Below are 24496 nucleotides of genomic sequence, written 5' to 3' on the forward strand. Positions count from 1 at the left end.
CTACATTCCGAGGAGAGCTTAGCGCTGATGTGTCTTTCTTTTTTAAGACCACAGCTTTTTCGGGGGTGTTTGTAGAGAACCTGGGGATCACAGACTTCATCAGGCTAGAGCTGCGAGGTGAGTTGCCCACCCTGGGCAAAGCCATGAGGTACTCAGTTATTAACAATAACCTCATTAGTAACATAATTTCTGATGTATTGCCATGCTTCCTTTGTCAGTTGTATTTCTCAATTAAATGCTAAAATTCTATGATTTTAAATAATTATTTTTAATAGAAAGTAAAACAGTGATTCACGAAACATACAACAGTCTATACAATTCCTTGTTGTCTTAATTCTATGTGCAATCAGGATATTAAACCAAACTGGTCAAATAACTGCTGACTAAATCACAAAATTATGTGATTTAATTGACTAGTCATACTGTTTATGTATGTAGACAAAGCTTAATTTCTTACTATGTGAATTTCACATAGTGCTTTTAAAACTATATTAAGATTTAAACCACCTTTAAATAAACTCACTTATACCTATGAAGTCAGATAAAATGTTAGTTGTATTTTTACAATATCTCTATTGCTTAGGGCTTAGCAAGATGAATAGTAAACTCTAAGAAGTATGTTAAAGTCATCTTTGCTTTTTGCTTTTGCTTTTGCTTTTTTTTTTAACCAGCTCAGAGTGACATTTGTCTGCATCAGTATCATGGTCTTCTTTCATAAGGAGCATGTCATGGTGCTTTTTTCATGTCTACTCAAGACCAAATTTTCTCCCCTGTGAATGAACTTGACCAGCTCTCATATCTTTATTTCCAGCCCCTGCAGAAGTGACCTTTTCCTTTGATGTGGGGAATGGTCCTTGTGAGGTCACGGTGCAGTCCCCCACTCCCTTTAACGACAATAGATGGCACCATGTGAGGGCAGAACGGAACGTTAAAGAAGCATCCCTTCAAGTGGATCAGCTCCCTAGGGAGACCCAAACTGCCCCAGCTGATGGGCACGCCCGCTTGCAGCTCAACAGCCAGCTCTTCGTGGGTGAGTGCTGCTAGCGGCTTGTAACTGAGCTGTGCAGAGGTGGACCGAGAGAAAATCACAGCTACAGCAGTAGTGATAATAGTAATTGCCACAATGACTACTATCGGCCCTGGTGGGAGGCAGAGATATTGAATAAAATCCTCTGAACTGAGAAGGAACTTTGGGACTGAAAATCGAAGCAGGCAACTCCATAAAGTGCAATTATGAAGTTTATTGTGGGTAACTTACATCCAGGGGACGATGAGCCAGAGACGTTCACAGCAGCACTTCGTGCCGTGGAAAAGGCTCCTGGGGGATTTAAAGGAGCCAAAACTAAAAATAGAATCTGACTACCAAGTGAGAAGCACCCGTGGTCAGGAATCGGGATTTTTTCCTCCCCAAGGGGGTCTCATGACCACCTGCATCAGCAAAAGGCACTCTTCCAGTTTTCCATATTAGATGAAGACAAGGGTAAAGGTTGATAAGGAACTTATCTGGCTGGGATGCATTCCGTGTGAGTAAGCTAAAGCTCAGTCACCCAGAAAGAGGACGGGGTGGGACTGCGGGCCTAAGATGCAGCTGACAAAAGGGAGTCAGTGTGGTTCAGCCACACAGACACTATGTACCAAGAGCTCATTTAATATAAATATCTCTGCTATAGATTATTGTACCCAATTTGCAGATGAGATCGTGGAGGCTCAGAGACATCAAGGGACTTAACCATAGAAACCCAACTGGAAGGAAAATCCAAACTCGTGTTGGACTGATTCCCAAGCTTGCAATATCATAGATGATTTATGTTTGTTTCAATTACTTCTTATCCATACTACTTATAAAACAATTAGCAATTTTTATCCATTTCTCTCACTTCACTTCTCAGTATAGTTAGAGAACCAGCCCTGTAACTGGGACAAAAATCCTCCAGAGTCCCCTCAGAAACAGGCCATAGGAGCCCAGGGAGGCTGAGGCAGCCACGTGTGACTGGGCACAGCAGGACTTTCCCCAGCCCAGCACCTGGTTCCTCTCAGTCCTGCAGCTGCTCTGCTGCTCTCTTGTTGCAAATGCCTTGTTTAGACCCAGAGCTGGCTCATTATTCTGCTGTACATTCTTGAAAGATTAAAGCTCTGGGTAGTGGGAGTCTTCCCTCTAACTTACATCCTTATTCTTTATTATTGTTTGTTTTTCCCAAAGGGAGAAACAAGTTTTGCTACATTGCTTTTTAGATAACTCTATTCTAATTTGGAAACTAAGCAGATTAACGAAATAGCTCTCACTTGGTCTTCTCTCACATATTTTAAAGTAAATAAGGACACAGTCCAATGAAAAATTGATATAAATCACAAATTAGCACACAGTCTGCTTTGCCAGGTGATACCTACTGCTGTGTCCAGGAACTAATGCTATTCAGTGAATTTAAGTGTGTGTGTGTGTGTGTGTGTGTGTGTGTGTGTGTGTATGTATACAGCCCATGGCACCATAAAACAGCTTCAAGCACAGTTAGTTCTTAGTGAGTTGAGCCTTCATTTTAAATTATCAAACTGCAAATCAAATTAAATAATTCTATTTTCTGATTTATAATCCTGAGGATTAATTAGCGGATTTCTAGGAACAAAGTTTAGATGGAAATCTACCTAGAACTAGTGTTTCCACTATGGTAATGTTTCTAAAGCCTGAGGAGTTAGTTGAAAATTCATATTTGGGGTACCTTCCCCAAGCCCACTGAATCAGAATCTTTTGGAATAAATCCAAAATCTGTTTTTAGCAAACACTCCAAGTGACTCCTGTGCTCCCATATTTATTATGCTCACATGAGAAATGATAGAAATATAGGGGGATGTATATTATTTGGTTAATGTTATACCACCTGACCTCAGAGCCTCCAGGATGGAGTATGAAAGGCCTGAGGTGCTAAATTTTGGGTTTACCCTTTCTGCCTTCTTTTTCTTTGTTCTTGCCTCAGTTCCTTTTCACAGCTTTATTAGTGAGAGCTCTTCTAAGTAAGAATTAGTATTTTATATATGTGTAATAGATATGCTATACAAATATATATACAAATTTTTAATATATATTATATTAAATACATACACAAATTTATATATTACAAATTTATAATATATATTACATCGCAAAGATTTTCAGCTATGTAACCTTTATTGTGCATGTCATTGTTTGTAAATTTAAACTTTAAAAAGGATCAATGGTGTTTATTTTGTTCTTTAAGAAAGGAAGAATGTAGGGGCTTCCCTGGTGGCGCAGTGGTTGAGAGTCCGCCTGCCGATGCAGGGAACATGGGCTCGTGCCCCGGTCCGGGAAGATCCCACATGCCGCGGAGCCGCTGGGCCTGTGAGCCATGGCCGCAGAGCCTGCGCGTCAGGAGCCTGTGCTCCGCAACGGGAGAGGCCACAACAGTGAGAGGCCCGCGTACCGCAAAAAATAAAGAAAAAAAAAAAAAAAAAAGAAAGGAACAATGTAAAAAAATGTCTTTCTAAATATAACTTGAAGAAGTATTTTTAGAACAAATATTTACCAAGTTCAACTTAAAAAATATTTTCATTAATGGTCTATTCAGTGCCATTTGATGATTCTTAACTTTTGACCACAGCCTACGTTTTCAGAATTATATTTGTTCATAAAACCTTGGCCTCAGTTCAAAGTGAAGATGAAATCCCGAAGAAGACACCCAGGAACGTGTTTGCATTTGCAGTGTTTCCCTTGTAGGTGGAACAGCAAGCAGACAGAGAGGCTTCCTGGGATGCATTCGGTCTCTAAGGTTGAACGGGCTGGCCCTGGATCTGGAAGAAAGAGCCACAATGACGCCAGGAGTGGAGCCAGGGTGTCCAGGACACTGTAGCAGCTACGGACACCTGTGTCGCAATGGAGGGAGGTGTAGAGAAAAACGCAGAGGGATCGAGTGTGACTGCACCTTCTCTGCGTATGATGGGCCATTCTGCGAGAATGGTGAGTGTGACCAAGGAGCAGCTTACAGGGAAAGGATGGAACATTTGAACTCTATGAAGACGCTTCTGGCATTTGACACTGTAAAGAAAAGATAAGGCATTTCTCTGTAATTAGCTGAAATAGAATTGTTTCTGTCCCAAATGCCTCCATTTCACTTGGCAGGAGGTATTCTATTCTTTTGAAGGCCGTTGACTGCTTCTGTTAGATCTGATGTCACCCCCTCTGGATTTCTCAGAGGGTCATCAACGCAACACTTTGAGGAGAGCAATAACCTTTTAACTGTATGTTTACACTGTACATTTAATTTTCTGTAATCCTAAGATGAAGCCTTTTGGAGGTAATAACAAAATATTGTTACTCAGTTTTGGGTTACGGGAATATGGAGAGATTATCTTTTTATTTATACTTTATTGTTTTTCATCTTAAATTTTTAAATTAAAAAACAGCAAAGCATACCATTATTATTTTCTCTTTTGAGATATTTAAGGATTAGAGATATTCTTTAAATATACAGAAATATCCATAAAACAAGACACGTGCACTTACATATTGCTAATATAACCAAAAATGCATGTCATTCCAGAAATTTCTGCCTATTTTGAAGCTGGCTCCTCAGTGATTTATGATTTTCAACATTACAATGACACCTTCAGTAAGAACTCCAGCTCATTTGTGGCTTTATTTCATGAGGATCTGACATTGACAGGAGAAATGGCCACACTGAGCTTCCGGACAACAGGGATGCCCAGCTTACTGCTCTATGTGAGCTCCTTCTATGAGGAATACCTTTCAGTTATCCTCGCCCCGAATGGTGAGTATCTATACCATACGAACAAAAAGACTGACTTAGGAGAAATCAGGACCATAAGGAGGGGGACCTTTCAATGCTAAACTACAAACAAGAAAACACAAGTGCATCCCTGTGACACCCATATTATTAGGGTTGGTTTGTTTTCATTATAACCCCAAATGTTTCTCACTAGCGTTACCATTTCAGTGATTAAATTAAGGTGGCTTTCTTCTATATAATGTCTGATCATTTCATGTATCTGATGTTCAACTGTGCTTCTTGTTATTGGTAGGGAGTCTTTCCTTCTGCATGTGAATAAATTAGTGTCACAGTTCGTTTTGAAAGAAGATATTTTATGCATGGAAAATACTTCCTCCTTCTTGGAAGGGAAGTAAAGAAGTGCATTAAACCATATAGAAAGCCAATTTCCATGAGCATCAGATAAATATGATTGTTCTTTACCCATCAGTGTTTGGGAAGTCAGTTATGCCCTATCTGCATACAAAGAAAAGTGGGAAGACAGTTACCTAACCCATGGTCACCAGTAAGAGAACAGTACCAAGACTTTCCAAGTTAGAGAGCAAAATCAAGCTTTAACCTTTTCTCATGGAGAATAAAGGGGAGAAACTTAACTTCTGGAAGAGATTTCTATGATAGCTGACTGATAAGATATATTACAGGTTGTACCAGAGTTACCAGGTAGAGGGTGCATCTATGAAGGAGAGCAGTGTGTGGACTGGAAGATTTGGATATTGTAGCAAATCACTTACTTCTCTCTTTTTGCTGCTTCTTGATTATGGCAGAAACCTTAGAAAACATTTCTGGTTGTGCAAAATATATATATATATATATATATATATATATATATATACATATATATATATGAATGTCAGTGATAAATTAAAATGCATTAACATAAGTCACATTAAAAGAAGTTATGCTTATAGAAACTGAATGTTAATATAATATTGCTTGAGGTTTTACCGTTTAATAATATGAACACCACATGAATAATTAACTTCAAGCCTAGCTTGGCATTTTCATATGCTTAACTTAGACTTTTTCCTCTGGTTGAGGAAAATGGAAGAACTTGGAAAAAGACCATTTGTCTTGACTTTTAAGACTGTGTAATTGAATTCTGAATTTGGCCCCAGAACATCACATAAATGATTACCAGTCCAGGAAAGGTGACTATTGTGCACTCAAGTAAATACTCCGTAGATTCAAGTTATATTATTTTTTTAAAAATGTGACTTAGAACCTGCATTGGCAGTTTTTATAAAATTATATTTCAGTTAAAAATGTCATTTTTCTCTTCTTTAGGAAGTTTGCAAATCAGGTATAAGCTAAACAGACACCGAGAACCTGATGTTTTTAACTTTGGTTTTAAAAACCTGGCTGATGGACAGCTTCACCAGGTTAAGATTAACAGAGAAGCAGCAGTGGTCTTTGTCGAGGTAAGGTTGTAAATTCAACAACAGCAACAGTAATCAAAATTGTGATGCTCAGAATGTATGACCTAAAGCAAAAATTTGATAATAAATCCTAGTAAAAGAAATGCACATCTGGCACTCTTCTTCCATAAGTCTTGCTAGGTCAATGTGTTTTGTTTTGTTTTGCAATGTCTGTTTGTTAGCAAGAAACTGTCAAAATTATTATTAATATTTGACCACTTAAAATACCAAGCTGTCCTCATTGGTTTTACTTTATTTGGTTGGGAAATATTGCATAGTTTATCATAGTGACTACTGGAGATATTTCAGTGGGAACCTATTCCCACTGGGTTACAAAAGAACAAATGCTACAGAAATTTAAACACAAGGGGAAAAGCAAGATCTTGCTTAAAGTGGGAATACATTTTGAAAAACATTGGAGTCTTTAAGTCACACATTGTCACTGGATAATACATTTTTCTGCTCATGTTACAAATTTCCTCTAAATAAGTAAAAACTTTGAGGTTCAAAGTAGCTCTTGCATTTCTTTGTGGATTGTACCAATTATAGATACTTAAATCATAAAGACAAATGTAGGGGAATGGGATGGGCAATGAGGTGGAGTTGAATTTGAGGTGTTACAAGAATTGTTTATAATACACTTTTCTCCTTTAACCTTTGTGATAGCAGGAACATATGGCTTATTTTTTTTTATCATTTTTCTTGGTCTTCCTTTGATTCCCATCCTCTTATCATCAAAATTGCTTGACATTTTGATGTTTATATCATGTGGAACATTTAATAGGTTAACCAGAATGCAAGGAGACAAGTCATCCTGTCTTCAGGGACAGAATTCAATGCTGTCAAATCCCTCACGTTGGGGACAATTTTAGGTAAGTGGAAGAAAGCGAGCCCCCTCCCCCCACCACCCAGTGACTGGGATTGGAAGTGTTAGTTTGCAAACATGGGAAGCATTCATCATGCTGAAAGAAGCTCCTTGATATATGCATGATTTCCCAGCGAGTGACAGTCAAGGTAGAAGCTTGTACTCTTGTCTGAGTGTGCATATAATCACAAGTAAGTGCTGCTTGCGAGTTGAACAAGGGCATTCCTTGAAAAATGCCTCCACACTTACCCTCTCACTTGGCAATCAAGCATAATGAAACTTTGCATTTTTCTAACAATTCAGGAAAGACAAAATCAAAGCAGATATAAGTTCACAAATTCTGTAGTAATCAGGAATCAAATGCAGAAATCATTTTAATGATAAATCTGGATTTATGTTTAAGAAGGAAGAGAAAAAGCTGCTTATTTTCTCTTAGCAAACAAGCTTTGGGCTGTGGTCTAGGCCCTGCCTTGCCTGTGAGCTGAGGTGAAATGTGTTCATTGCTCCCAGCTACTCTTGGAAAATCACAGCCTAAATATCCTACAGACATCCTTTATGGCTGCCAGTTATTCTCCATAAAAGTGCCGAAGTAAAAGCATACTTTACTATTTAGACATCAAACTCTTGATGCCTTTTTTTTCCCCTTGTCACCAAGAATTACATTGAAATAAAAACAGACATTGAAAGTTATTTCTTTTATTTTTGATTATATATAAACTGTATGTTTTATTGCTATTTAAATGATATCTAGGGGAAATCCTCTTGTGGCATGTTTATTATTCCTCCTCTGGTACGTGATACTCATATGGCTATATTTCGTCCTAAATAATCGATGGAAACTTATTAGGTGTTCAGCCATTTATACATTGATTCTTTTGGTCATTTCTTCTACCCCACAGATATATGCTACATCACCAACTTGAGAATGTTAGAAAAGGCACATGAATGGATGTTCAAAATATGTGGAGAATCATAGTAGCTATTAAAGCGATCACGTCTTTCAAACAGATGATAGGCAATGAAATGATGACTTCTTATTTTTCAGACAGAGGAAATGTTATGAATGCTAGTGCTCTCCAAGGGTGCTCTTGTAAATGGTAATAACAAAAGTGTAGGGCTTCCCTGGTGACACAGTAGTTGAGAGTCCACCTGCTGATGCAGGGGACACGGGTTCATGCCCCGGTTCAGGAAGATCCCACAAGCCGCGGAGCGGCTGGGCCCGTGAGCCATGGCTGCTGGGCCTGCGCCCGGATCCTGTGCTCCATAACGGAAGAGGCCACAACAGTGAGAGGCCCGCGTACCGCAAAAAGTGTAACATTTAGACGCTGCAGCCTAACTGTTAAAACAGCCCAACTGTTAAAAAGGCAGATTAAGCCAGTGCTCCTTCACTGGTAAGAATATAGTTTTAGCATATGGTATAGTGAATAACAACTTCAGGCTGAAGCAGTGGTGGTCCTGCATTGTAATCTTGCCTTAAAGGTAGATAAAGAATCTGGCCTTGTTGATGTATTGACAGAGCGGTAGCTTGTGCTGAAGGTCCTTTCCTGTGGTTCATTGTTCTAGTCGCACTCCCCACATGTGAGATAGTAATGGTGCAGTTACCACAGAAATAAAAATGAGAACATTTGTTTCCCACTGAGTGCTGGGAGATGTTTATACCTATCACAGCCCATTGTAGAGGTGAGTATTCCAGTCTACGATGTGTGGTTTTGATGTTTCTCAGGCATTTCTGACATCCCTGTTTTCATGATATTAGTAGATTTTTTAATTCTATTTAAAATAGTGGCATAATTTTAAAAGAATTGGAAAAACAAACAAACCCCCCAAAAACCAAAAACGAATTGGAAAAACAATTCAAAGGAATACTGCTCCTTCAACTTTTGTCCATGAGGACAACTGTTTATGTTTAAATAGAGATTATGAAATTCCTAAAAGTTCAAAGACCTCGTTGAGCTTTAGAGAACAGTGAGATAGAACCCTATCTTTGGCTGTCAGCCCAACAGTTATAATTGTTTTTAATATCCAAATGGAGAAGAATTTGCTCCCTTTTTTATCTGATATTGAGCTCTACTCTCTGGCCTGACGGATCCTTGGTCTGAGCAGTGAGTAATTGATCACCCAAGGGGTGTGCAAGCCGCAGAGTTGAATTTTTGTCAAGCGGGTGCAAGCTGTGTGTGGAATGATGGTTCTGTCTGCCCCCAGATCTGATCTCTCCTCCACTGCCAGACGGAAGTCCGTGCGTACTCCTTCCCATCCCGGAGGACAGATATGGTCAATAAACAAAACAAACACAGACCACACACAACTTCATGCCCTCAGTGACTCCAGCATCTGACAGGAGAGATGAGGCATATTCAGAAATGTCTGTGACCCAAAGTATGAATAGAGTGTTGCTATCAGTAAGTGTGAAATTGACAAAGGAATATTTTTAGGACAATTCGGCTTCAAATGTATGATCTATAAAGATATAGGCAATAGATTACAGAAATCGACTTAATCATTGAACTGCATTATATGAAGGGGATTGTTTTAATAAAAAAGTAGAATAATAAATTTTGTTATATAAATTTTTATTTTCCTATAAGTTAATATATAGAGGACAGTAGCATGAAACTGAAGGTGTTAATGTTTTTATTCAAGGATGATATATTCAAAAACATCTCTCTCAGGCCACAGAAATTAAAGTTGAAACTCAGCAATGAAGTTTATAGCCTGAAGCAATTGAATCTAATAAAACTGTAAATATCCATTTCATCTGTACCTAGAGGTATATATCTTGATCAAAGGCTAATAAAACATTTCATGTTTTGGATAACTTTATTTTAGGATGGCTTCTGTTCTACTGCCACTCTCAAATCAGTTACTGAGTACAAGAGGACTACAGTTTTGTGTTCAGATTTGGCAAGTATAAGCAGAACTGCCTTTCACTAACTTATAGTAAAGTAGACCAACAGATTGGCTAATAAGGAGCTACTAATTTCCCAAATAAAGTAGTCCCAAACTATGACAAGTTATCCAGTACTTATTTCTTGTTAGCTATTTTGACTCACTGACTTATCCATTCATTCAGAAATGTTTGGTGGTCCCTAATATGCACTTATATTTCATTGGACATTTCGAATGCCTCATAGCAAAATATACTACCGTACCTGCCCTCAAAGCACCTGTGGTATAATACAAGATACAAACAATAAAACAGTGTTCTAATGATTAACTAATCTAGTTAGTCATTATTATTATTTACCCTAGTGTGCTATGGAAAATTCGTTCCGCATCATCTTCTAATTAACATGCTTTTGTTCTTTCCATTCTTCAATGATCTTATTAGTGATGACCAATCAGGTTAAGTTTTCCCAATTACTATAAAATAATTTTAGTATAATCCTACTTTAATGTAAATCTTTAGATTTCTAGTGTTCTGTGTAGTTTTAACTCTGATAGGATTTATACTCCCAAAGTATGAGAGCTTTAAAATACCAAGTAAGGTGCCCTAGCATTTTTGCTAAATTTTGTTTCTCTAAAGACTTTTGTATATTTGGTATTCTATTCATTTTGGTTTTTGTGCATTTAAAAAAAACAACAAAAATAACCCAAAATATCAAAGCAAAACAAAAATCTGCTTTTGAAGTGTGCAGACTAAAGATATGTCTTCCTATCTCTTCCTGGGAGAGAGTACAATTCACATCAATATAGTCATGTGAGTAAACCTTAGTAGGCCAATTATCTGTGGGGTAAAGAAAACCCACTGAAGAATTGTATGTTGAAAAGGAGCTCCATAAATCATTCATGGAAATTACCTACTGAGATTTGCATAGAGAGACTAGAGTTTAGATATTAAAAACTCCATTGACTTATATGACATATATTAGTCTTTCCTATGCTCTAAGAGGTTTATCTCATCTAGAAGAAATTCACATAGAAAGACACAAAGAGTTTATAAAATTTCAGGAATATGAATGTAAATGAAAAAATCCTCAACAAAATGTTAGCAAATCTAATGCAGTAACATAAAAATTATTATATGCCATGACCAAGTAAGATTTATCCCAGGAATTTAAGGTTGGCTCAACAGATAAAAATCAATGTAATGCACCATATTAATAGACTAAAGGACAAAAAACACATGATCACCTCAATAGACACAGAAAAAGCATTTGAAAAAATTCAGCATGCTTTCATAATGAAAACACTGAACAAACTAGGAATGAAAGGAACTTCCTCACATGGAAAAGGGCATCTGCAAAAACCCTACAGCTATTATCACACTTAATGGTGAAATAATGGAAGTCTTCCCCTAAGATCAGTAATGAGATGAGGATGTCCACTCTTACCACTATTGTTCAAGACTGTAGTGCAGGTTTGAAGGAGAGCTGTTAGGCAAGGAAAAGAGTAAAAATTATCCAGATAAAACAGGAAGAAGTAAAATTATCTCTGTTGGTCAAGGACATGGTCTCGTAGGGAATCCATGAAAAAAGCTATTAGAGTTAATAAACAGTTTTGGAAAAGATACAAGACCATCACAAAAATTTACTATGTTTCTATATACTAGCAATGAACAATACAAGAATCAAATGAAGAATGAAATAATAGAATAAATATTCTATTTACAGTAGTATCAAAAATAATCAAATGCTTTGGAATAACTTTAACAAAAGAAGTGCAAGACATGTACACTGAAAACAACAAAACATTGTTGGAAGGAATTATGTAAGACTTACATAAATGGAAAGGTATCTGTGTTCATGGATTGAAAGACTCAACATTGCTAAGATGGCAGTGATCCCCAAGTTTATCTACAGATTCAACACAATTTCTATCAAAATCCAAATGGCCTTTTTTTTTTGCAAAAATTGACAAGTTGAGCCCAAAATTCATATGGAAATGCAAGACAATCTTGAAAAGAAGAATAAAGTTTGAGGTCTCACCCTTCATGATTTCAAAAATTAGTACAAAGTTACAGTAGTAAAGACTGTGTGGTATTGGCATAAGATAGACATATTGGTCAGTGGGCTAGATTGAGAGTCAAGAAGTAAAACTGTATATTCATGGTCAGTTGACTTTTAACATTGGTGCCAGGACCATTCAATGGAGAAAACATAATCTCTTCAACAAATGGTGCTGGCACAATTGGATATCCACAAGTTTAAAAAATCAGGTTGGACCCCTGCCTAACACCATATACCTTGGATTAGGCAACGGTTTTTTTAGAGAAGTTTTCTTAAAAGCCTTGGGTTAGATCATAGATTCTCAAAAGCACAAGCAGCAAAGAAAAATAAATTGGATCTCATCAAAATTAAAAACTTTTGTAATTCAAAGGACAGTCTCAAGAAAGTGAAAAGACAACCCACAAAAATGAGAAAAAATATTTGCCAGTCCTTTATCTGATAAACAGAATACATAAAGAATTCTTATAACTAAACAGTAAAAAGACATAACCCAATTTAAAAATGGCCAAAGCATCTGACTAGACATTTCTTCAAAGAAGATATACAAATACGAACATGAAAAGATGTTCAAAATCATTTGTCACCAGGGAAATGCAAATCAAAACCACAAGATACCATTTCACAACCAATAGGATGGCTATGATCAAAAAGACAGACAGTAACAAGTGTCATAGAGGATATGGAGAAACTGGAACTCTTGTCCATTGCTGGTGAGAACATAAAATTGTGCAGCTGCTGTGGAAAAACAGTTTGGCAGTTCCTTAAAATGTTAAACATATTTACCAGGTGACCCAGAAATTCCATTCCTACGTATATACCCAAGAGGATTGAAAATATATATCCGTACACAAAAGGTGTACACTAATTTTCAGAGCAGTATTATTAATAATAACCAAAAATTGGGAACAACCCCAGTGTCTATCAACTAAGGATTAGGTAAACAAAAGTGGTGTACAATGGAATATTAGCCATAAAAAGTAATGAAGTACTCATACATGGGGCCACGTGGATGAACCTGGAAAACATTATGCTAAATGAAAGAAGATAAACACAAAAGACCACATAATGTATGATTTCTTTTATATGAAATGTCCAGAATCGGCAAATTCATAGAAACAGAAAGTAGTTTAGGTTTTCCAGGGGCTGGGAGGGAGGTTAGAGTCGGAAGTGACCACTAATGTGTACAGGGTTTCTTTCAGGGTGATAGATCCTGCAATTACTGGGAAAGGTTTTACAACCCTGTAAAAAAAACCCACTGAATTGTACACTTTAAAAGGGTGAATTTTATGGCATCTGAAATGAATCTCAAAAATAAGGAAAAAAATCCATTAGAGATTTATTTCTTTTGCTAATGCCTTTTCTGCACATGTACCTGAGAGAGTTAGGACACTGAGTCATAATTGGACATTTATTCTCTTGTGTGAATGTGTTTATTCAAGAACAGGGTTTGATGGGAAATAGAGGGGGAGAACTGGAAAGGCCCAGGGTTAAGGGCCTCTGAGATGGAGTGAGGGCACATCAAGAGAAGGCTGGACAAGCCTAGTCACAATTTTAAAAAGAGCTGATGAGCTAAAAGCAGCACACATGTAGATTCTGACATTATTTCCTTGTTATGTGAAAGGGTGGCAGAGACTATTGAAATGTCATTATAGGAAGAGTTGATATAATTTACTAAAGAATATTCTTCCAGTAAGTACCTGCTAGGAGTGCTTGTTAAAGTGCTTAGGGTCCCAAATCACCCCTGATTTCTTCCCAGGTATTGGTTGCAAGTGCCAGGGATAGTTTGGTGTGGTGGGGTGGGGTGCCGGGAAGAGGGAATAATTCACTTCTTTCTGACTCTGAAAATCAGGTCCCTCCAACCCTGAATTGTTGGAAAGACAAAACTGGAAAAGTCTGTCTAGCATGATTTTCTAATTATGTCATTTATTTAGCTAGCATAAAGGAAGTTCACTCTGGTTTCATCAACTCCAAAATAAATAGCAGGTTGATACTTATATTCAGTCTAGCCAATTTCATTCACTAAAATGTTTTTAACATTCACCCATGTTGTTGCATGTAATAGTAGTTCACTTGCTCTCTTTGCTGGATAGTCTTTTATTGCATGACTATACCACAGTTTGTTTATTCTTATGTTGATGGGCAGCTGGATTGCTTCCAGTTTGGGACTGTTAATCTCCTGTATTAGCTTTATAGTTGTACCTTTTTGTATTTTTTTATCAGTTACTCTTAAGATTAATTATTCATCCTTGATTTATTATATACTACTTTGTACACTTCCCAAACTATGTAAAAACCTTATTTCTTTTCCATTTTACTTCCTCTTCCACCCCTTTTGCCATTGTTGTCATGTATTTTACTTTTACATATTATTTTTTCCACAAGACATTATTATTGCTGTTGTTTTAAACAGTAGATATTCACTTCAGTTATCTACATATTTACCCTTTCTGATACTCTTCATTGCTTTCTGCAATTCCATGGACAATTCACTCTGTTTCCTGAATCTTATTTGTAGATGAGAGCCTCAGGGAATCTTGGAAATGCTCCTTTCGCTGTTCCACTGTTTACTGCCAGTGCCTTTCAGAAACACTGTTCATTGTGGGTAGCGGAAAGCTCTTCACACACATTTTAATTCTTTGTTCCTTCCTTTTCCTTGTAAACCTTTTGTTAACATGCTTGTTCCTCACAAAACAAGAAATCATCTCGTGTGTTGGAATGCATGGCCTTGGCAATATATTTTAAAGGCAACACTACCCAATACCTGAGACAGTTGAGAATGTTTATGTCCTAAATTGTTGGAAATGTGATCGTGCTCTCAAGATTTCGTACCATAGACATTTTTTAAGAGAAAAAATATATTAAATCTGTTTTTATCCAAAGTGATTTAAGGGGTTCTACTCAAAATTGCAGGAGAAGTGAACTTTATCCTCAGCCCTTAGCTCACTTTTTCCTAAACATGACTTTTCTTCACATCCATGCTCAAACCACTTTCCCCTCCCCTTTTTTCCTAGCATGAAACTGCACCTGATTTCCCCTTACTTTCTGTTGATGCCTGTGTTCTCAAACTAGAGGTTTATCAGACATTTTCATCCTGATGTGTAAATTTCTAATAATGCACTAAGTATTCTCCTAAGGTTCCCCCACCTTTTTTTTCTCCTTACACTTTAAAGGGAAGAAAATTTTTGAGCCAAAAGGAAGGAACTTAATGATGGAATTTCAGGAGTCAGCTAACAGGGAAGATAGATTAGCACTCATTGTCTTTCTAAGCACAGTTCTATTAATTCAGATGCCGACTTTGTGTGGACCTGTTTCTGGGAAATGCAGCTTGGACCATAAGACTTGCCTCTACTCCCAATTCAACTTGCTTGTGCCCCTGAACCTAGGAACTATAGGGTCAGCCCAGCAGGGAAGAGGAGGCAGGAAAGTGTGAATGAGAGAGCTGGGGTAGGAGTTTACCCTCTGGGCTGGAGGAGGAGTACACAACAGAGTCTTAGGGTGGTATGTGAAGACCGTGGATCCTGGGGAAAGTTTGCCTTGCAGAGAGCTCAAGACTTCCAAAGGGAAGGTCAACATTGCTCCACATTATGGTCCCCATCCTCTCTGCTCCTCCTGGAGCTGAGAAAGGGATGGATTGTCGGGACACATCCTTCCTACCTTGGTGAGGGTGAGGGTGAGAGACCTCTTCCTATGCTTTATAAGGAGTCAGATAGTCTGAATGCAGGTCTGCTGCTGACTATAGGGCAGAGAAGCTGCACTGTCCACAGTGTCAGGACCTGTGTATCGTATAACATCCTTAACCATGGAGTCCCAATAAGCAGTCCCAATAAATAAATAAGTAAATAATGATGCCACCACTAAGGGAATCTAAAAGTAAGAGTAGGGGTAGAGAAAGAAGAAAAAACAACAAATAAAATTTCCTACATCAAAATAGAGCTATTGAAGAAGACAGAAGACAACTAGGATGAAACTTGGCACTCAAAGAGATTTTAATAAAGTCACACACACAGACACAAGCACCAACTCTGGTAATTAAAATAAATATGATTTTTCAAAATTTCACTGGGTGATCTAAAGGAGAGAATCATCACTGGTTATCCTTAAATAGTGGCATGGAGTATCATGTAGATGAAATATCTCAAGCCACAGAGCAAAAACATTAAGACGTAGAAATTAGGAGGGAAAAATAAAACATTTGGAAGTTAGATCTAGAAAACCTAATATGAATAAATAGAGATCCAGAAAGAAAATTAGAAGCAAAGATAATACTTATGTATTAAAAAAATTTCTCTGAGCTAAAGGAAACCCTGAGTTGCAGATTGAAAGGACTCACTGATTCTGATGAGAAAAGACACACATCTGGGGAAATTCTGGGAAAATCCGTGAATTACAAAACCATAGAGAAAAATCTTCCAGACTTTCTAGACAGAAGTTACTACAATGGAAAATAATGATATTGACATCAGCATCCAACTTCTCATTTGCAGCAATAGAATAAGAATGAGAGAATGATATACTGCTAAGAAGAATGGTTACAACTCATACATCTAATATATAATTTATCTGACCAGGTTAAAAAAAGATATTTTGGATGACAAGGAAAGATTGAGATTAAATACTAATCAAGTTTCCCATCTTAAGAAAATACTAGAGAATTACTCCAATCAAAAAATGAATCAAAACCATGACCTCAGGATGGAAAATGGACAGGAAACTGTGAGCACCAAACCTTTCAATGTATATTTATACCCACATGTACATGCATAACATAGTTACAGCTACATGATTAATGATAGGCTCTCCAGGTACATATAAATCCACCCATACACATTCACACTCACAAATCCACATATATGTATAAATATTAAGTACAGTCTTGAAATACAGGAAAATACAATGCAATATGATATGCTACTGATGTTTCTTTCCTTAGTAACAAAACTATCTAAAGACATGAAGTTAGGTTATCTTTAAAAAATAAATTCCACAAAATTGGCCTAATTCATTATGATAAATGTCTGCCTGAGATTCCTTCTGTTACCCTTGCCTAGTAGTGCTCAGGTCAGACTTTCACCAGGAACAGGAAAGCTAGTATTTGTCCAACAGCTAAAACTTTTATTTTACCTGGAATTTTTTTTTTCAGATGTTAGCCTTGCAAAAGTCCTGTGTTACTATTGCAGTGTCTCTCATTTTATTTCTTCTTGATATTCTCTCAAGTATACATAAGCAAGGGTGCCTTTCTTTAAGAAATAGATAATATCTGAATGCAAAATGTTAAAAGTAAAGTCATCTTTAATCTACCCTTTTAATTGATAATCCTTTAGTTGGGTTGTACATAGCTCATTTTACTTCAGTGTACTTAAGGAGCTACCAGAAATTCCACATGCATAAAGATCTTTGATGTCTTGTATAATCAACTTGACCAAGGTAGCTATATGTGTCAGACAGATGTCTATTATGATTATAACAATGCAAATGCATGCCCCCAATTTTAGTTGTTTTTAGAGGTCTTTTCCATAGCAAACATTTACTTTTGCAACTTTAAAATCATGAACAGAATTTTGTAAGCCCAAGTAACTCCCAATACATTTGCTGAAAATCTCAAAGTTAGGCCATTTTTCTTGAAGGTACAGCTCTTTTCCAAGCCAGAAGAAATAAGGATACAGAATATTTGGTTTTCAGGAATTACAGACTGAAATAGTGAGATGAAGTTTAATAGGAAAAACGGTGAGACCTGTAATAAGATTCAGGAAATCCACCCCCATGAGTTTGTATGGGAGGCAACACTTGACCTCTCCTCTCTTAGGGTCTATGGCTGGACCTGAGAATTAAATTGACATAAGACAGATTAACAGGGGAAAAGCATACAGATTTTTAAATGTACATGGGAGTCCCTACAGGAAAATGAAGACCCAAAAAGCAGATAGGTCCAAGGTTTATATATGAGGTTGAACAGAGAGTGGTGATTGTGAAAAAGCAACTAAAATGTATGAGGAGATGAAAGGAAGCTAGGGGTTACTTTAACAAGGTTTGTAGGTACAGATTTCTCTGGGCTGGTCTCCTCATCTCTGGTTATAAAAATGTATTTTTCCTCCTGGTACAAAAAGGGCAGCTTTCCCATAAGAGTTTTATCTCCTGCTTTCAGGAACAGAAAGTAGATGTCAGTGTCCTTGTACCTGCTGTTTCTCAAGAAAATAATCCTTATGCCAAAATGGCATATTTGGGGGTGGCATATTCTGCTATCCTTCAAATAGAAGCTTTAGGGTATGTTGTTTAACTTTAGCGACAATGAGGATGTGTTTAGTTACCACGACATTCAGTAAAACTCAGTGGCATAAGATGGCAGCCAACTATGGACGTACATTTTTATCTGGAGCCAGTGCAAGTTATCTTTTATCACAAGGTCAGTCCTCTGAATTTCTCAGGTCACACCTTGAGAGTGACACATTTTTAAAAATTTCAATACCCAAACTGTCCACAGAAGGGTGGTAATGGGACTAAATTTATTCTTTGATTATAAAATATATATTGCATGCATCCTATGTAACAGACATTAAGCTAAGTGCAGGGGGAGGCAAGAATAAAACACACTGCCCACCAAGGGCTTTCCACATGTTGCATGAGAGAGGGATGATCCAAGGAGAGTGACCTTCTGTAACTGATGCACCAGGCAAGGCTAGCTGGAAGTGTGGTTACACACCCCTGGCTTCAGAGTTCAAATGCCACTATTCACAAGTCTATAAATCACTTAGCACAATGCCCAGCCTATGGGAATCATTTGGTAAATTCTTGGTAGCTTATGATTGTTTGAAAAAGAAGAGGCAACGAGCCTTTCTACACAAGGTGAAGTGAGAGGGAGTTTGACAGCAGATGCCAAAGTTGCCTCATACTGATGTGGTTTCCTCTGTGGGGGACATGGACGCTTCCCAGACTGATACATTTAAACTTGAAGTCTACAGCTAAGGGCCTTTGGTCAGATTTCATACCCACTGAGCAAGCGCACTGCGGGATGTAATCATAACTGAAGTGAACGAATTGATGTTCTCTCCTGTGTCCGTCGCTGCTCTTCTTCGGTCTTAATAACCAACTTCTGTCAGTTGGGGATGAGGACGGGGATCCAGGAGGGGGTTGATGGGGGCAAAAGCCTTGATTTATGGACCCCGGACAGAGACCACCTTTGTGAAGAGGGGGAAAGGAAGTGTGGTGCGGAGTTCCCAGGGCAGCACTTGCAGTTACGGAGAGGCCCTCTGTGTGGGGCTCAGAACAGTCAGCCAGAATAAGGTGTTAATTGTGAGGGAACTGCAAGAAGGGATTCCCAGAACGCTGCGGTCCCCCAACCCAGGAGACCTAAATTACTGGCCACAAATGCTGTTAAAAATATTTTGAAAAATGCATTGGCGGAGGATTTCATTCTTCAGTGCCCCGTGACTGCATCCAAAGAAGCTTCACTTGACTCACACGGGGAGTGAGCACCCACAGGGCATCAACCAAGGCGGCAGGTACCGACTCTGGCTCTTTCCTAAAAACGAAGGGCTCGGAGGGAAGTTCAGTTCATCACTGCTGCGCAGACTCAGGCTATTCCTGCGTCCCCGCCAGTCGCTCCTGAGCCCTAACGGTGTGTCCCACTTCTTTGCCCGCAGGGCCTCCCGGCGCGGACCGCGACACGCAGCGGGCTGGCGCGCTCGGCTTCACCGGCTGCCTCTCGGCAGTGCGCTTCGGTCCCGCCGCCCCGCTGAAGGCGGCGCTGCGCCCGGGCGGGCCCGCCCGGGTCACTGTCCGCGGACACGTGGCCGCCGCGTCCCGCTGCGCGGAGGGGGCGGGGCCCAGAGCTCCAGCGCGGGAGGCGACCCGACCGCTCTCAGGCGGCGCAGGTGCGTGGCCCTTTGACCGCGGTCACTCTGCGCCCGCGGTCTTCCACCCAGTCTTCATCCCAGAGGTTTCCAAAAGTCCTCTTTTTGTACACCTTCCCCATTCCCTGGTCTTTCCATTCTCGGTTCTTCGTTTCAAGTTCATTTCTGTCTCTGCGTTGTCTGCTCTTCTTTCAAATGTTGTGGATTTCTCAAAAGTTCTCCCTTCCACTCTCCTCTGTCATTCTTTTTCTACTGTAGGTCGTTCTGGATCAACAGATGAGGGAGAGCCCTTAGTTAATGCGAACAGAAGTGACTCCGCGGTCATCGGAGGTAACGGGGCCGCGAATGACCTCGTCCTTGGCGTTGTTGTCACTGTTAGCAAAGTCCAAAAAATATCCGTGAGAATCCGTGCTGATTGTGAGGTCAATGGCAGTGGCAGGCCACATACAATTGCTCATGTTCTTGACGTGATTGTACCAAATTCAGCTCCTTTGGAGATACTTAGGAGAAGGAATCGATGAATGGTTCACTGAAACACTTTTTAAAGGATGGTTGCCAAACTACAGAATAATAAGAGGATTTTCATTTGAATATAGCCATTAGTTTCTCCCAGGATATATACATATTTAAGATGCATTTACTTTTACTTCTTTGATTTAAAATAGCCATGGACCTCCCCTTAGCCCAAAACATTTTAAAATAAGATTAAAAATAAAACATACTGGGAGAAGCACCTAAACTATGCAAATTGTCATTTTCCTGAACATAAAGATATAAAACTCGGTCTGGCATCAAGCTTATCTTAGGATGGAGAGATAGATAGATAGAAAGCGATATCCATCAAATAAATCCATTCATCTATATGCATATATATATATATATTTGAAGAAGTAAAAGTAATCGCATCTTAAATATCTTCTAATATATCCTTTGAAGCAAAATTTATCCAGGTCTGACTCAAAAAATTAATACTCAATTCTCCCTCCTTATCATTCAAAGAACGTTTTAATTTGTTTAATTAGATTATTGGAATGTGAGTAATTTGCAAACTCTGCTTGGTGAGTAGAAAGAAGTAAACTGCTCTCCATTCCTTGCTACCTCAAAGTGAGGTAATTACTGCTAGAGCTGGGTGATAGGACTGGGCGTCCACTGTTCAGGCCGGCTACACACCTGCTCAGATTGGATCTGTTCATTTCATCTGTATCCATCCAGACACCCGTTTTCTCCAGACGATTAGGAAAGTATTCAGACATTTTAAAGTGCTGACCATATCTATGTAAGAATTTTAACATTTCCATTTCTGTCTCAACTACTTTTATTTTCGTAATGAGTGAGGAATATGACCTCCATTTTATAACTCCAAGAACAAATAAAAACCATAAATGTTATTTAGAATGCATATCTAAAAGGAATAACATTTGTTTTAAAATTTAAATTAAACTTTAATCCTAAATCATTCTAATTTATTTTTAATGAGAAGACTTCACTATAATGCCAAAGCTAAGTGAAAATAAATCAACTTAAATGTGATTAGCATTTACAAAGTAGGAATCCAAGTTCAAAATTTCACAAATTATCATAGTTTGTCCCCTTTTATTAGCAAGACCAGAGATAATAGTCAAATTGATGATAGAACAAATATGTGGTCCTTAGAGTTTTATTGCTCTTGCTGAATATCATTCCCCTGAGAAATCCTACTTGGTTCCTGATACATGGGATGGAGGATGAGAGCACAGAAGGTCTTAGGGACAGAATGGTTCAGTTTACTAGGCCCTACAATTCACTTGAACCTGCCTTCCATCTGTGTGGTGGCTAGTTGCTGGGTGGTTTGTCAGTCACTGAGTATATAGACGTCCAGTGTATTGTTCCAAAAAGAATTATCAGACTTTTTTCTAATTGATCACAGACTGCACCCACATGTGAAATATTTGATCTGTTTAAAGGATTATCCCAATAGGTGGATTTCTCCATGTTCTGCATTTTGCATCATTATTTTCTCCTCTTGTAAACAAAGGGAGTGTTATAGGAGAGGAGAATCAACCTAAGCAATATTCAAACTTGGTAAGCCAGAGATCACAGAGGGTTTCTTGCCAAGGGATCCATATTGTAGATGGGCAGGTGGATGCATAGAGAAAGAGACAGATGTGTAGATAGACAGAGACACAGGCAGACATGAGCGTTTGTCAAAAACACCCTTACACTGGAGTTGCTGATAGGAAGATTATGGGAGGCATCAGATGCATTATTCAAATTATCTCAATCTCATCAGATAGGGGGTAGAGATAGAAGTTTTTCTAGGATGCCACCAAACCTCATGAAACAAAAACAAGCTAGAGTTAGATATGATCAATCACATACAGAAAACCCTGGATGTATAGGTGGGTCAGTGTAATGGTGAGAGTCATCATATAATCAAGTGGCTTGATCAATGTTATTGAGAATTACTGGTCCCTGACACTAAAATTGGATATAGTTTAGCTCTTAAAGCAAGGTCCTGTAGCTAAACATAAAAATAACTAAAGTAACTGTGTTATTTGTCCCCAAGTGAGATGCAAAATATATTGAAAGTAATGAATATTCTACTTATGAATACTTAAGAATATTCACAAAATAATAAATATGCTACCTCCTCTCAGGTAAGAAGGAGTCTGGGTTCCTGATAGCATGTGCCCAGGAATCTCTGTGACCAGTTATACCCAACCAAGCTTTGAGTTTGTTGGGCTCTATTACACTTGCTTATGTCTGTCCCAGAGTATAATGAAGAACCCTCATTTTGCAATACAAATTTTGATTTATACAGCTAAGCAGTAACATATGTTTGCTTACATTTGTTAAATGGAGATATTAATTAATGCCTGTGTCAGTCATCTTAAAACTGTATTAACTAGTGAATGCTTCTTTTTATCTATTTGTTTCAGAATGGATTCCTTCTTCACTAATGTGATATAGCTTGAGTAAACATTCCTATGGCTTAGCTTGACAGTCTCAACCATGATGGTGCATTAAAATAATCTGAAGAGCTTTTAAAATAATGCTGATACCTAGGCCTCCCACCAAAAGATTCTGAGTTATTGTCTGCTATGCAGCCAAGGTTGAGAACTGCTGGCAAACCTAATGTCTTCAATACATTTCCAACAAGAGAAATGTTTTCCTTTTACTTTCCAGATAACTGAATGTTATTAATATGTCTACAATTTTTTATAAAATGGTATATTAGTTATCTGTTGCTGCATGACAAATTACCACCTATTTAGCAGCTTAACACAATCCACATGTATTATCCTTCAGTTTCTGTGAGTCAGGAGTTTGGGCACAACTCAGCTAGGTCCTCTGCTTAGGGTCTCACAATGCTGAAAGCAAGGTGCCTCATCTGGGGTCTTGGGCTGGGGTCTCATCTAAAGGTTCCACTGGGGAAGGAGCCACTTCCTCAGGTGCATGGTTGTTGGCTACATTCAGTGTCTTGCAGAGGTAAGACTGAGAGCTTCTGAATTTTTGCTGCTCCTGGACAGTCTTTCCTTAGCACTAGGAAGCCATCTGCAGTTCCTTGTCATGTGGAGTTTCCCAGCATGGCTCTTGCCACCTCATAGCCAGCAGGAAGAAAGAGACTCTAGCAAGACAGATGCTACAAGCTTATATAACATAATCATGTAATCATTTACAAATAATCAGGTACAGCCCATCACATTTGTCATATTGTTTCGGTTAGAAGCAGGTCACGGGGGAATCACACAAGGGTGAGGACCCCCCAGAGGCAGCAATCACTTAAGACTCTGTTGGTCTCATAGAGATAGATGGGATACACACCACATTACTGTAGTTCAACGGTATATCAGCATTAAAATTTAATTGAATTTTCATTAAAATAGACATAAGCATTTAATCACTCTGTGGTGGGGCTACACACTCTATACTTTTAAAATAATAAAAACCTGCTTGCTCAATTAGCATGAAGTGTAGGCATAACCTAAGAGACCTCATTGCGTTTCTGTATTTTAGAGTGAAAACATTCACTGAAATCCAATCATGATATGTCTTTAGGAAATTAAGTCATAAAACGTCTGTGTCTAAAGTTTGCGTGGACTTAGAAGTACACTTAATGTACTTAAGTACACTTAATGTTATAATACCACTTGGTTTCAAATTTTCTGATGATAAATGATGCTAGGGTAGATTCTAGTTAGGCTGACATTTACAGTTTATAATTTGACTTTGTGTTTTCCTTCCTCTGTAGGTGTGATAGCAGTTGTGATATTTATCTTGCTCTGCATCACTGCCATTGCTGTACGCATTTATCAACAGAGATGGCTATATGAAAAAAATGAGTCGAATATTCCAAAAACTGGAGACAATGCTGAGACTGCTCTGAAAAGTGAGCTCAACATGCAAAGTACAGTCAGTGAAAGCCAGAAAGAGTATTTCTTCTGATCAGCAGTGGTCGTTTACTTATTACTATGATGATGTGACCGTCTTGCTAAGCTAGAGGCTCACAGTGGGTGAGGCCCCCCCTCTTGGCCTCCTGGGACAGACGGTGGGTGTGCAGCGCCATCAGCTTGCTCACGCATGGTCCCTGGAGGCTCTGCTCAGTGCTACTTCTTGATCTACTTATGTAACAGTGACTTAGTTGTGC

At 38.4% G+C, this 24496-nt stretch overlaps 1 protein-coding gene across 1 annotated transcript in view; it reads left to right on the forward strand.

Annotated features, from left to right (window-relative positions):
- Window positions 1–24294, forward strand: part of LOC103083774 (contactin-associated protein-like 3) — a 151555-nt gene extending 127261 nt beyond the window's left edge. The window contains exons 16-24 of the mRNA XM_007456982.1: window positions 5–117; window positions 812–1030; window positions 3728–3967; window positions 4551–4778; window positions 6081–6214; window positions 6996–7083; window positions 19660–19881; window positions 20128–20199; window positions 24101–24294. Coding sequence (XP_007457044.1) covers window positions 5–117; window positions 812–1030; window positions 3728–3967; window positions 4551–4778; window positions 6081–6214; window positions 6996–7083; window positions 19660–19881; window positions 20128–20199; window positions 24101–24294 — 1510 coding nt within the window. The remainder of the gene's footprint in view (window positions 1–4; window positions 118–811; window positions 1031–3727; window positions 3968–4550; window positions 4779–6080; window positions 6215–6995; window positions 7084–19659; window positions 19882–20127; window positions 20200–24100) is intronic.
- Window positions 24295–24496: the final 202 nt, after the last annotated feature.

The sequence above is a fragment of the Lipotes vexillifer genome, unplaced genomic scaffold, assembly GCF_000442215.2.
Source record: "Lipotes vexillifer unplaced genomic scaffold, Lipotes_vexillifer_v1.1 scaffold859, whole genome shotgun sequence".
NCBI classification, from domain to species: domain Eukaryota; kingdom Metazoa; phylum Chordata; class Mammalia; order Artiodactyla; family Lipotidae; genus Lipotes; species Lipotes vexillifer.